Source organism: Streptopelia decaocto (assembly GCF_964273445.1).
Source record: "Streptopelia decaocto genome assembly, chromosome: 6".
NCBI classification, from domain to species: domain Eukaryota; kingdom Metazoa; phylum Chordata; class Aves; order Columbiformes; family Columbidae; genus Streptopelia; species Streptopelia decaocto.
In genome coordinates, this window is record NC_138660.1 from 44,283,440 (window position 1) to 44,298,394 (window position 14,955).

Consider the following 14,955-nt stretch of genomic DNA (forward strand, 5'->3'; position numbering starts at 1 on the left):
AGATGTGAAGTGGTGGTATGTGTGTGTATGTTTGTGGTACTAACACCAGGGATCAGTCTTTGCTGGGTGTCATTCAGTAGCGGTGTTCTATAAAGTGATGGCATTATTTTTTTTTGAAGGGTGATCAAATTTAATTTGATCTCAAGATGTAGTGTTACCACCTTGTGTGTATTTTTTCACTACTAATTATGTTTTTGAAGATGGTAGTTTATAATCTTTTACAGTATAGGAAATTCAGAATGTAATAAATATGAAGGCATCTGGGTTTTCACTAAGACATGAGGCACTGATGCTACTTCTAGTGCTTTAGTGTAAAATGTTGTCAGTTACCCCTGAAGTATGTTTCAAATCTGAAATAAAAACTGTCCTAATGCAACTTAAGTGAATTTTTTGATGTATTGGCATTAGCAGTGCTATACTACTAAGATTTTAGTACATGAATAGCTTTGGAGATAGAAATAGATTTTATGTGCAGGGCTGTGACCCCACATAGAACAGGAATGACGAGAAGTATGAAGCAATTTTAGTAGCAGATTTGTATCTTATGTTGAAAAGCAAATTACTCTTTGAATGTGATGCAAGCACTTATTTCATATGAATGTCCCTCAATAAACATGTGTAACCTTAGGCATATTCATTATCTTAGAAAAATTTTAAAATAACAAAACACTTGCTGCTGTTACTTCAAAGAGCATCTTGTTGTTAGTATCTTTACTCTTCAATAAGATATGTTATAAACATTTTTATTTGGTTGTAAGAGATTTCCATAATGTTATTGTAAGAGGAGTCTTCATGCTCACAGCATGTGTTCTGTATTTTTTTTAAAGTACATGCTTTTTAAAAGTTGCATGATCAGTAGGATTATGCTGCATACTTAATAATTATTTGGAGATTTTATACATGCATTAATGAAAATAGCTAAAAATTGTCATAGTTAATTATGCATTAACATGTTCAAAAAAAGAAATGCAAGTGGATATTATTAAATAATAATGCCTAAAATTCTATGTAACAACAATTAAAAATAACTTGATGATATTAGATGCAATTCTTTGCCAGCAAAATTTGAAAATAAACAAAACCACAAGAAATCATACCTGCAAAATTATTGAATACATAATTGCTACTTTCCATGTAAAGGTTAAGGGTAAACTTTTATTGTGCAGATTCACTTGCTCTGCTCTGGCAACACTAGTGCATTGTGGTGTTAATTTTGCCCCTTGGAGCACTACAGATTAATGAAAAAAATACTCTGGTTTGATACATACTGTATTTTAGGAACTTTTGGCCTACCCATGTATTTGCCTACACATTTCCAGCATGCTGTACAATGATTTAGTTGGATGTTAGTAATGTGGGACAATCTCCGTGAAATCATGTAGTGTCTGACAAAAAAAGTGTTGCAGCTTTACATAGCATTTCTGTCTGAAACTGATTCTTGCTGGTATTTCTCACATACTAGTTAGAAGGTGGTGTATAACCTGTAACTGATGATGCACAAGAAAATTCAGAAGCTCTCTTGTTTGGTGCAAGTATCCTGCAGTAAAGAGTAAGTACAGATCAGCAGAACAGCTTGATCACTGATCAGATTGAGCTGTCATGGGCTTGTGAAAAATGGGCGAAGACTTCAGATGGATATATAGTGGCATGCTGATATGCTCCATATTTTACATTTTGCAGCTGTCCATGCTGTACACAGCTAATGGACACCCTTGCTCCATGTTGGGGTAGACATGGTGACTTCCTAGACAGAAATAGTCTAGAAATGAGTATATACCAGACCTGTGCGGCTCACCCTCCTCCACTGTGTTCTCAACTAAAGTGACATAGCACTCCTTGCAACTTGTTATAGTTTCATTCAAACCACAACATCTGCTGCTTGGTAGCAATCCTTTAGGTAGGTCATTTTTCTAATTGAAGTATCAATGTGGGACTCCAGGGAATACAGTTATGTAATACTAAACCTTGTAGTGGTTATACTTTTTCTAAGCATAATATCTTAACTGAGGAAAAACAGCTAATAAAGAATGGGGTAATAACAGAGAAACAGCAACGTAATACTGAAAATACTGTATGAGACATTGCAAAAATAAAGTACGTCTCCTGTAGAAAGCTTAGATGTACAACATGCCTGTTAATGCTTCCTTGTTTTCTTTTGAAGGATCGCCGCTTTAATGATGAGATTGACAAGCTGACTGGATACAAGACAAAGTCACTCTTGTGCATGCCCATAAGGAACAGTGATGGAGAGATTATTGGTGTTGCCCAAGCAATAAATAAGACTCCTGGAGGTGCCCCTTTTTCAGATGATGATGAAGAAGTAAGATTACCTTTACTTTTGTGGTTTTAAAAAATGTCTTTTGTAACTCAGAGTCTTCTAAAGATACTTAATCCAAATAAGTAAATGGCACAGCTCTTGTGTTAATGATGTTTTTTTTTAGAAGTGCTTAATATAAAATATACGTTTCTGTTTTTCTCAACATAAAACATGTATCTGTTCCATAAATATGGGAGACCTTGTGCCTGAAACTTCAACTTAATGGTCTGTAAATCTTATGTAAACCTTTTTCATGTAGTAGGTCTTAATAGGATGACTTTTTTAATTTTGGGAACTTACAGGTAAGAATAAGTTCATGATGGGGAAGACTATCAGAGACACTCCTAACCTTGCCAACTTTAAAAATCACCACCTTTTCTTAGTGATCTCTGTGGGATAAATGCCTGTAGCACATGCAAAAGAACTTTATTTTAGAGGAGATCATGCATATACGACTTTTGCAAGTCTGCTATATTTTAGAACAGCATAATGCCTAAAGGACAAAGAGGGGACACTAGGTGTATATGTGAAATGAAATTTGGAGAGTAAAGTGAGCTGAGCTTAAAAGGCAGGAGACTTGAGGGAGCCACAATTTAAGAAAGTGGGGAGGATAAGAAATGGTGCAGTTGAAGGCAGATACATATCACAGAGTGTGGAAGGAAATGTGTGTGAAGACAAAAGATGACTGGGGAAAAGAATGGTAGAGGGCAGCAAGCTGTGGAGGAACAGAACAGCAACTCTCTCTGCCCAGGAGAGAGAAATGGAGTCTCCTTCATGCATGTAATAGTGAATTATGTTTCTGTGTATTAAAATAGCATTGAATTTAACTTTTGTGGCATTGTAGTTAGAGGCAGACTTTGCCCCCAAAAGCTCTTTGTGATGATTCAAAAGCAGTCAATATTTGATGCAGAGCCATTGTTGGTGTATTACATACGTGTTGACATGTCTGTGCTATGACAAAAAGCTATCAAGCCTTTTGTCTTGACAAATGCCTATTGGAAGGGAAAAATCTTGTCTCATTGCTTCATCTCAATAGATGGAGATGACTTTGACAATCAAGATAGATTGACATGAACAAAATACATTATAAAGCTAAACTTACAGTGGTTTATACAGGCTGTGAATTATTGCACAAATCAAACTCTTCTTCCACATAACCATAGTAATTGCATTTTTGAATACTATTGAAGTTGCTCTTACATTATTATTTTTACTTGTTATATACTTACAGCAATACAATTAGAGCATTATGCATAACCATTTCATAGTTGGAAACAAATGTTTGGTGAGAATAAGAATCTTTATATTAATTATGTCTGTTAATAGCATCATACTCTGGTTCACTGTGCAATGGGAGTAATTAAAAATTGATTGCCTTTTTGAAATGTTAGAATGCGAAGGAACCTTTTGCAGTCCAGGTGATAAAATCTTTGCCAAGTGAAATATTAACAAGTAGGTGCATTGAAGTTGAGGGAGTAAAAAGGAGTACTGATTATCTTTATACCTTGTATTTGTTATCAGGTGTCTTCCAACAGAAAAGTTATAAGCAAATATTTCATTATAGTTTTATTATTTAGCATAGCACACCTTTCCTATCAAGTGGAGGTCTTCTAGCAGTTATTCTTAGCAACACCTGCTTACAAGTGAAAAGCAGCTTGATTACCATGTACCACTGTTTGGTTTTGGTGCTTTTCCTAAATCTGTTTCAACATTATATTGTGATCTGATGTGCTCTTGAGCTACTTTAACTTCTTGTTAAGCTTCAAGCTTCAGATTGTCTTCAAGACTTAGTCATTTGGATCCCAGTTGAAAGACTAGACATGTTTGGATTACAGTCTTTAAAATACAAAAAAAAAGGAGTGGAGACTAAATTAGGCCAACAGTAACAAAGCTTATAGATTGACAGACTAACAATACAGATGACTCAGCTCCCCAGATACATGTAGTACTGTAGAGTGAGCTTTTAAAAAAAAATTGTCAACTAACTGTGGTTATTCTTCACACCACCAGTATTAGTAATTTTATAAAACAGAAAAATTAATTATAAGAACAGTACTCATTGCAGTGTGTATGTATATCTGGCATCATTTTTTGGTTAGATGTTTTCTTCTAAATGTGCGTTGAATAACAAAGAAGAAAGTCACAGTCCAATCTCTGGCAGTGTCAATTATTCTAGTACCACATTAAAGACAACTTTTTTCTTCTACAGAGAGCTTATAAACTTTTTTTCCATAAAAATTAGCTTTTAATATGTTTTTGCAAGGTGTCAGTGTAAATGATTGTTTTGTGATTTAGTTTGAATTAAACAACTAACAAGTAGTTCTCAATTTCAGATGCTACCTTTTCAGACATCTGAAGTGACCCAGTACTTAAATTGTTTCTTTGTAAGTTACCTAAACTTCTGTAACAACTAGTTTGCTTCTGAATTATATTTGATTCTTGAAAGTCTTGGTTGTTGAATATTGATATTAGCATACAATACAAATCTTGTTAGTGTATGCTACAATGGGTAGCCAAATACAAATTAGACAAAATGAGACCTTCTCAGAATAGGCTTTTTCTGCGCTTCTTTTTATTACTACTCTGTGTAAAGGGAATTTTCATTAAAATACGGTCTTTATCATGGATTTGATTATCATACATTTGACCAGCAAAACTGTGTACATGTTAATTGTGTATTACATAAACATATTAATATAAATATTTGATGCTAGTACTGAGGTTGTGGCATTTGCTTCCATGCACTAATTGTTAAATATTTTATAAAATCATCAAGATGCCCATAATTTGTCATCTTTCTATTATTTTTACTAGTCATTCACTGTTATAAGCCTGTATGTTAGAACTCTTCAAGAATATGTTAAATGGGTTCTCACATATTGAGTTTATGGAAAAATTAGAATGTAACCATTATCATACCCTGTAATAGATCTTAGATTAAATGAGGCCTAGCAGTGCATGTGCTGCTATTTCCAAACCATGATATAATTCTGGGAAGAAAGAGAGCACACTGTTCCAGGAGAACGTCTTGCAGAAGTAACAAACAGGTATGTGGGGTTTTCTTTAATTGTAACATCAGCAGAAGTGGTTGCAAGGAAAGACAGCAAGTGAAAACTGGGAAATCTTTTTCAAAATAAAAGATCTATTGAGGTACTGAGGTGGTTTGTGCAGAAAAGCCTAATGAGTAGCTGGCAAAATATGTAAATTAAGCTTTATGTTGATGCTACAATTTCCAATAATCAGCAACTTCAAAATGGTTAGAAAATGAAAATGTTAATTACTTCTTCTCTTCCTCCCCAAGCCCTCTCAAAGAAAATGTCAGTATCATTTAAGTCTGACTCTTGTTTCATAGAGTCCTTTAGGTTGGAAGAGACCCTCAAGATCATTGAGTCCAACCATAACCTAACTCTGGAACTAAACCACATCCCTAAGAACCTCATCTAAATGCCTTTTAAACACCTCCAGGGATGGTTACTCAACCACTTCCCTGGGCAGCCTGCTCCAATGCCTGACAACCCTTTCCATGAGGAAATTTTTCCTAATATCCAATTGCAACCTCCCCTGGTGCAAATTAATGCCATTTCCTCTTGTTCTATCACTTGGGAGAAGAGACCAACACCTTCCATGCTACAACCTCCTTTCAGGTAGTTGTAGACAGCAATAAGGTCTCCCCTCAGCCTCCTTTTCTCCAGGCTGAACAGCCTCAGCTGCTCCTCATAAAACTTGTGCTCCAGAGCCCTCACCAGCTTTGTTGCCCTTCTCTGAACTCTCTCCAGCACCTCAATGTCTTTTCTGTAGTGAGGGGCCCAAAACTGAACATAATATTCAAGGTATGGCCTCACCAGCACAGAGTAAAGGGGGATGATTGCTTTCCTAGTCTATCATCTCTTAGTATTGTGCTAAGCAATTAAAGTAATATGTTAGTTTTTTTCCAAAGCTGCAAGACTATATTGTATATTGAAATGTCAGTTGGGGACAATACTGTCTTAATTCAGTGGGGAAACAAAAAATTATGTTTTTAATTAGAATTAAGTAGATGCTGCCATAATTTTTATGTATTCTTAGTTATTTTTGGTAAATTAACAACAAACAAAATATTTCCAATTTCAGGAGTTTTTAATGCTCCCAAGCTGTAAGCAAGTTTATACTTTGCAATATGTAAAATGAACTATTAGATTTTGAAGGTTTTTTTTTCAAGTTTTTCACAGCAAATTTTCAGGTTTTTCTATTACATCTCTGACCACTGTGATAATAACACAGCACTAACAACAAGTCTAAGCAAATTTTCCACACGTAATTATTGTTCCCCACTGCCATTATTTATTTTTTTTCCTTTGGCTATAAGGGATGTTTCAGCCAATTCAATGCTGAAGTGCAAAACTGGACTTGACAGCCACTGGTACGAGAGAAAATGTTCTGTCTTGTCTCTGCAACATCAGTGGCTCCATTGAACAGACTGATTTTGGAGATTTCCAGTTTGATACAAACAACAGAATACCTTATTACTTTTGTATAGCAGCCATTATTATTACATTATGTTGTGTAATTGGTAACTTCTTGGAAAAATAAGCTGGTGGTATACTTTTACATATATCTTGCAAAACAAGACACCAGTTTATCTGCACAAAGTAGGAAGATTAAAATCCAAACCATTGAAGTGAACTATGCACCTTGCATGTGTTTCCAGTACTGTACTGAAGATTCGTTTAAGTATTTGTGCTGTTTTGGTGAGTCATACTTGTTCCAGGACTGGTAGCAACTCAGCCTAACAAGAGCTTGGCAGTCTGGAGTTAAGATTACTGTGTGCCCTTTAGCGTCTTCTGAGATACAGTGCCAAAACAAATCTAATCTTCCATCAGAGGTTCAACAAAAACAGCAGCAGCAGCTCCACTGTCACTTAAACTGGCATCCTTCTCTCTGGCTCTGACGTCCTCCTGGCCAGCATAAGTGAATCAACTGTGGGGAAACTACCCAAGGCAGCCAGTTCAAATTAAATCCTGCTTGAGTTACTGAAGAGAAGTAGTTTGAATGAGATCCCTTCTGGGAGTGGGAAGGAAGAACTGGATTGGGTTCTGTGCTCTGCAGATAGTTTTATTAAGAAATATATATGTATACAGATTCCAGAATTCAGCTGGTGTATGTTTGGTTTGTAGGCACTTGAAGATATGCTTCTCTCATGCTCCAACATTTCTATTTCTTACATTCTTAATAGCAGCCCTATGGTTCTAAATTGTCCAATTTGAAATGCTGCTCTTGGTCCATATTAGTTAAAGCTTAAAGATATTCTGTATGGGTCTATGATAATGATGAATGATTTGTGGGGGTTCTGCTATACCTACTAATTTAAACCTATCATGCAAAAACTCGTGGAAATAAAGTCATGCTGGCAGGTAGCAATTTCCAAGTCAGGACAATTTCTTTAGCTTGGGGAAGTAATCAACTATAAATAAAACTACTAGGGAAGGGAGTGATCCAGAACAGACAAGCATCTCTGACTGTTGTTGAAAATGGTGACCTCAGCTTTATGAATGTGTGGAATTTACTTTAAAAAAAAGTCACTTGAAAATTACTTTGATGGGTTCCCTAGAAAGGAATGTAAGAAATAAATGAGGTAATGAATTTGTTTCACATATTGCAGTATGTGATGACCTCCTGCTAACATCTGCCTTGGTTCTCTGAAAATCTGCAATGCAGTGAGACTCAAAGCTATTATTTTAAATTGACATTACCCTCAAAGGTATCATGTGGCCTGTATGCCACTTACATCCCAATGCAAGGGACAAATTTGCCGAAAGAAGACAGAAGATAACAAAGGCATGTGAAGGATGAAGGTGCTGAAGCACTACAACTGTCTGGGAAAACTCTAATGGTCTATTAGGCACAGTTCTTGAAAAGTACTTGCTACACAAATCTAAATTAAAGTAAATCACAGTAACTGAGCTCTCTTGCTTGCAGAGTTTAAAACTATTTGTCACTAGAATATTTGGTTTATCAATGCAGCTGCACACCACTGATTTGCAACCAACAACACTAAATGGCTACAGTGACAAATATTTGAATGGGCTTCCTTCATTCTTGCGTATTTTCAGTCATGCTTTCAAGTTAAAAAGAAATCTAGACTTTCAGCTTAATTACAGAACTCTATAAGTGTGCTTGAAACTTAACACAGAGGTATTGATAGAGATATGTCTGTTAAGACTGGCAGTTAGTATTTGAATTGGATGTCTTCATCTCTGAGTTATGGAAACATATTTAAGATCTCTTACAGTGAGATTTTAGTGGATTATTTTTCCAAATATAAATGTATATTTTTCCTAGGCTCAGGGGCTACTTTGTGTGTTTATGGTTTGCATTGCACTAAATCCTTGATACCTGCTTGAGGCCTCTAGGTGCTGTCATAAAACAAACACACACATTGTCAGATTTGACATCAAGAAGTGTTTCTCTATAGAACAGTTCAGTGAAGATTTTCCTTTATTTAATGGGGCTGGAGTTTTGTTCTTGTCTTGTATGATGGTGAGATTGGGGAATGTCTGGATTCTTCCTGCAATTGCCAGCAGGAGTCTGAACCTGTTGGCTCTTCCCATATTTCCTGTGCTTGTATCTTCTTAAATAATTAATGCAGAGAGGCTTGAACAATTAAGAGCTCATGTCTGTAGCCAAATGACAGTCTAGGTTTAATGCTTGTAGTATTTGACTCCAAGCTCAATAAGCTAAATGGAAGAATCTCTGCTGACTTCATGGGCTTTTAAACATCAAACCTCTGTCCATTTCTAGGATAAGAACATCTTATTAAATGCAGATCCCCAAGTTGACTTTATGAAGCTTAAATTCATCAGTTAAGTATCAGTTTTGGCTTGTGTCCTTCTGCTGGAGGCAAATGGGCCCCAATAAGCAGAATACAGTTTGTGGTAGACTGTCGTGCTGATCAAGTACCTCTCTGAGATATCTTGGTTCACTAGCATAAAAAAAGACTGCTTAATTCCTTTTATGAATATTCACTAAAAAGTCAGAAAACTGGGGAGATTGTTAGGCCCACCATACCCCTACAATAAAGGTCAGTCTCCTGCAAGTTAAGTTTAATTTTATTTTCCGGGAGGCATTTTGTCAGCTACCTGGACCCTGAAGTTGCTTCTGAGCTTGTAAAAGGTGATCAGACTTAGAAATGATAGTCAGTCCTGGAAACCGAGCTGTACAAAGAGCCACAAGACAGGAAAAAAAAACTTTAATGATATTTGTTGGATGCTTGTGGGCAGAACAGTCTGGTTGGAACATGAGAGCCTTGTATGCATTTCTCGTGTTGGGCCTCATCTCTGTTCACCTCCGCAAGAACCGTGTTGAGTCTAATATCGGCATGAGAGCTGCTGGTTTTTATGTACCTAAAGCTCTGTGCAGGTTATGTTAAATTCATCCAGTAGATACATTAGATGATCTTTGTATCTCTTGGATCAACATTTTCAAGTAGATTAGAGGATCACCAAGGCTGCATTGTAGTAGTTATTGTAGGGCAGCCTCTGCAACTGTGTGAGGACTTGAAGATTTTTGTCTAAATACAGACACACAGGGCTCCAAGCAATAAGCCCATGGTAATAGACAGTCCTTTACAGCCTGAGTTACGTTTTTTATTGTTCTGTTTGGCAATTTATGGAGGCAGCCCAACTGATTTCCTATGAAACTGCAGCCCTTTTCCTCACATGCGACAGCATTAAGTATTTGTATCTAATGCAGCATTTGAGAACACATACTGCTGCTTTCCTTCATGCTTAGTTCAGTCATGTTATCAAAAATTAGACTTGCAATGATTTTTATCAGTTATGTCCTTGTTTGACAAAACTCCAGAGGAATGATCCATTAGAGACAAATTATGAAAAATCTAGTATTCCCTTGGATGTCAGTCTTAGTGGGAGACCTATGGGTCTTCCTGCATATTCTGAAGCACAAAAGTAGTCTTGGAGCTTTGTGCTCTCTTTTCGCTCTTCACTGGTATTCATAGGGGGTTGCAGCAGGCTTGGAGAAAGGAGTCCAGATCTCCATGGCTCAAAAACATCAACAAACTCTGCAGGAAGACTGGTAATGCAACAAAATGTGGTGATCATGGAACACCTTTTCCTTGGCACAGTGCAGCCATGCTGTGTTCTTCAGTCAGAAGAATAGTGTAAAATTTTCAACAGAAAGCTCAGAAGCCAAGAATTCTGCAGTTCTGATGGTAACTTTTGGACACTTTAGTAACTAGAACCTGTGATCTTAATATTTAATATTTTTTATTAATACTATATTAATAGAATTTTTCACTTAAATGCTTTGAATACCAAAACAACAACAATACAAGGGCTCAGGTGGATTAGAATTTTGTTTGTTTCATCTGTCAGTAGAAAGCCTGCTACAAAATAGTCTGAGGGCTATGATGTGTATACTTGTGCTGCAGTAAAACTCTTAGGTACCATCTATACAAGGAATTGACTAGAAAAGCTTTTTTTTCTTCTTCTTCTGGAGAAAACTATTTTATTACATTACCAAAGGAATAAAGATTTTTACCTTTAGCTGTCGTTTCTTGGCAAAAGTCCTTTAAACCAACTAAATTATTTTGTTCAAATGGTTCATTAGAAAAATCTTGTTTGTTTCAAGTGAAACCTGCATTGGGGCCTCGTTACAGAGGCATGTAAAAGGGACCTCTCTGGTCAGCAGCTGCTGAATCCTTCATTTCTGACAATTACTGGAGAAGTGCCCTGTGGGCTGGATGGGAGGACTTTGTCCCTAGTGAAGTGTTTTCTGAACTTCTGTCAGTCTGTTCAGTTCTCCATAGCTGTTTTTCATAACAACTTCAAGGCTTGATACACTTTTTGGAAAATAGCATTTCACATCTCCTGCGAATTGCTTATTTTTCCTGGAGCAGAATGAAATATTCGTGCAGCAGTTCCTGCCATCAAAAGTATTTCCCGCTGGAATAAGTGATGCTGAGCCTGTCTATAGCTATAGGTTACATGATGAGATATTGAAAACTGCTTAGCAAATCACTTTGCTAAAAATTAAGTCAACCTCTGACCTTCAACATGTTATTACAAGTTTCATAAGAAACTATAATTAAAGCAGTATTCTGTCGTTCTAGCACTGGCTTACAGTATAGTATGCCTTGGGGCAAAACATTTTACAGTGGTCTCTCTTTTGAAACATAATTCTGGAAATGACATTGGATGGTTCCATATGTACTATCATACTTTCCATTTTAAGTATTCTTACTTTATAATAAGGAAATAATTTTGCCTCTTATTGAGCTCAGCCTGAGCTCTTAAAGCCTTGTTGTATGCTGTCCATGCATGGAGCAGCTGTAATCTGGACACATCTGGTTAGAAAACACCAAAGCAATTTCACAAAAATAAATTTCAGCTGCTTAATAGTCCCAGCTTTATATAATATTTATCACCTCCATGACAGTTAGTGCCACCCTGCTGTCCTTGATCAGTTTGCAAAAGTATAACTGGTCTATAATTGGTCAACTCCTGATTGTACATTAGAAGGAACTTGGTTCTCCTCCATGCCATCGTTGCAGTTGCCCGTCCGAGAGATTCCTGTCTGCATCCCAGCGGATGGAGCACGTCTGCAGCAATGTAGCTGTGAGGTCTGCTGGGAATGCATAGGAACAAGTTTCCCCTGTATCTGGGAAACTGGCTGTTAAATTCTGTGGCCACAAGTGAATAAATAAACATAAGAAGAGACTGACCACCTCAGATGAAATGTCTGTCTCACCCTTCTCTGTCAGCTGCCAAAAGCAAATACCTGATATGGTATTTCTCTCATGTACTGCATCAGCTTCCCTTGATTTGCAGTTCAGGGCCAGGTATGGGAATTTTTTTACCTATGAATTTATTCAGGCATTTTTTTGAAGCAAGATAAACTTCTAGCTCCCACAATATCCTGCACATTGTGTGAAGAAATGCTACCTGACTGCCATTAATTTTGTTATTGCTTCTCTGCTTTTAGTGGACACAGTGAAGAGTCATTCCCTATTCATTTCCATGCCAATTGTTTTGCCATAAAAATCTTCAGCCTTTAAATGTGAAGTTCCCACCTGGAGCAGCAGCATTCCCTGCTGTCAGCTGTTTGCTTTGGCAGAAGGGCTGTCTGCTCCCCAGAGCCCTGGGCAGTGCCACTGCTCTGTGGTGACAGTTCGTATTTTCCCTGTCTGGAGAAGCAGAAGCCACTTGAACCATTTTCATGTATGCTCTAGTCTGGAAAAAAAAAAAAACAAAACAAACCCCATGATCCCAAACCAATCAGGAACTGCATTTTTCTTTGTGGTGTAAAACTGTTAGTATGCCCAGAACTGGTTTTGAAAGTAATGGCAAATCTTCAGTGCTTGTTGGCATCTTGATGCCACTGCATTACTGGAAGATTAAAACCAAACAAAACCGTAAACAAACAAAAAGACTTGTTCATCATTTGACCTAGCTAGTCTGCTTTGCCAATTGTTAACTTTAGCAAACATCATTACTGTCCTTATGAAAGATTCCAGAGCTTCCTGTATCACTGTGGATGTTTGGAAGTGTTGTTTTTTTAATTAAAAATTTTCAACAAAGCATAAAAAACAGGTCACCAGTGAAAGTTAGTCAACAAGATTACCAATTACTGTGCATGAAGACTACATGTTCAGAGTGGAGCTGACTAGAATTATCAAAGTTAAAGTAGTTTAACCAACTAACAATAACATTTTGCTTCTCCTGCCTGGCTGGCAGACACTAAACTAGCGTTAAAACAATCAATATTATCATGATTTTTTTTCAGTTGGAACGTTGTTGGAGCTGTCAGAGATAATTGAGCCAGATTGTTTGTAATCATAAATGATGGTCAGGGATTTCAGCAAGGAAATTACGCAGCACACTTAAGTAATTCTTAACAGGGTAAGCAAACTGTGTTTAGAAAAACATTTCTTGTGAACAGCATAGTGATACAGGCAGGGGCACCAGGAAGAACACTTCATTTAACAGTGCTTTATGAAAGCTATGAGTAAGCACCTTAATTGTCAATTCAGACTGTGGGGAACTCTTAGAATATTTAGTGAAATGAAAAAAAAAAATACTGGCAGCTATCAAGGCTGCAGTCTTTGAACTGAACTTGACATGAATTTAACCTTAGTATTAATTTGTTGGTGATTTGCTATCTATGTGGTACAATAGATAAAAACAAATCTTCTGGGGTGATTTGTGGGGTTTTTTTGTTTGTCTGTTTTGCTTTTGTGGTTTGTTGTGATTGTTTGGGTTTTTTTGTTTGTTTTTTTCCCTGGTTTGTGGCTTTTTTTTTTTTTTTTTTTTAAGGCTTTTGCTATATAAAAACAGACTAGAATTTTGCATTGTTGGTGTCATGGTTACAAGTCAAATTTAATGATAATAACTTTCTGGCATGATAATAGCTCTCCAGTGTTCTGGCATGCTTTTAAGCTGGAAGGTGAGGGGAAACGCCCTGGAATTATAATGGACAGGGCCCAGTGTGTCGGGCTATGTTATGGGATACCCAATACGGGGAGGCAAGTACTGAGCAGTGATGGAGTTGGTGAGATGTGAGAGCTGAGGGTGTCCTGGCTGCCATGTGAGGTGTCAGCAAGATGTCTTGCAGGGCAGCCGGGGCCATGTGTTGTGGTCTGAGCTGGAGCAGCCCTGCAGACTTGTCCTGCAGAGCAGAATAACTATGAATCTGGTACTGCTTCCTACTAGGGAGAGGAGGCTTTTAAAGAAGGAAGCTTGCCAAAACATGTTACCGTAAACACAATCTGAATTTTCCTGTTCTGTCACACGCAGTGGAAAACATGTTTAGTGTGGTTAGTGGGGACTATGTACTCGCTTTTGTGCTTGAATCACAATGGTTCATTATCTGCTCTAGCCTAGGATTTCAGGGCTTCTCCTTCAACTCAAGGCGTAAAGTTGTGAGGTTTTAATCCTGTATGTCCAGAAGTTTCAGTTCTCGGTGATGGCAAAGATTGTCGCTACCCTACTGGACATGCACAGCAGCTGAAATGTGGCATCAATAATACCACTATCACAAGGGCAAATTCCCATCTCTAGTCTCTCAAAGAATATAAAGTAATTGTGAACTTCAAGAAGGTGGCAAAATTTGATAGAGCAGTAGGGATGGGGATGACTTATAAAAGCCGAAGTCTGCCTGCGGAAGTGCAAAACTAGAAGGTAGGCAAGAAGCTTCTCACTAACAAATTAGAGCAACAAATACTGCATATAATTGAAGTTTTGGAAAAACATGCAAAGTAGAGACTGTAATTTTCATTTTAAGTGGAGAGACGATCTCTGTGTGATCTCACAAACATCTGACAAAATCTGGCCACTGAGTGATAAACTCAATAGTTGCTGCTGACCCAAGCCATTCATATACAAATTGAAAGTATTTTATTTTTCTGAAGTGTGTTTTGGGAAATCACTGTACGCAGGAAGCAGAGCCCATTCCAGTGAGATGTGGAAAGGTGTAAACCACCATAAGAGCCTGTAGGAGCAAGCTGGAGCATTTTGTGTGTTCAGCTATCAGCCTTATGAGGTTTGAAGTTGCTGCACTGCTATTTATATTCGGAATAAAGACAAGTGGTATTATTATGTTTTCCCCCCTCAATATATTACAGCTTTTCACATTCTCTTAAACTT

General features: G+C 37.2%; 1 protein-coding gene across 1 annotated transcript in view; it reads left to right on the forward strand.

Annotated features, from left to right (window-relative positions):
* Nucleotides 1-14,955, forward strand: part of PDE11A (phosphodiesterase 11A) — a gene marked incomplete at its 5' end in the record, with an annotated part of 133,790 nt that overhangs the window by 14,666 nt on the left and 104,169 nt on the right. The window contains one exon of the mRNA XM_082056014.1: nt 2,162-2,320. Coding sequence (XP_081912140.1) covers nt 2,162-2,320 — 159 coding nt within the window. The remainder of the gene's footprint in view (nt 1-2,161; nt 2,321-14,955) is intronic.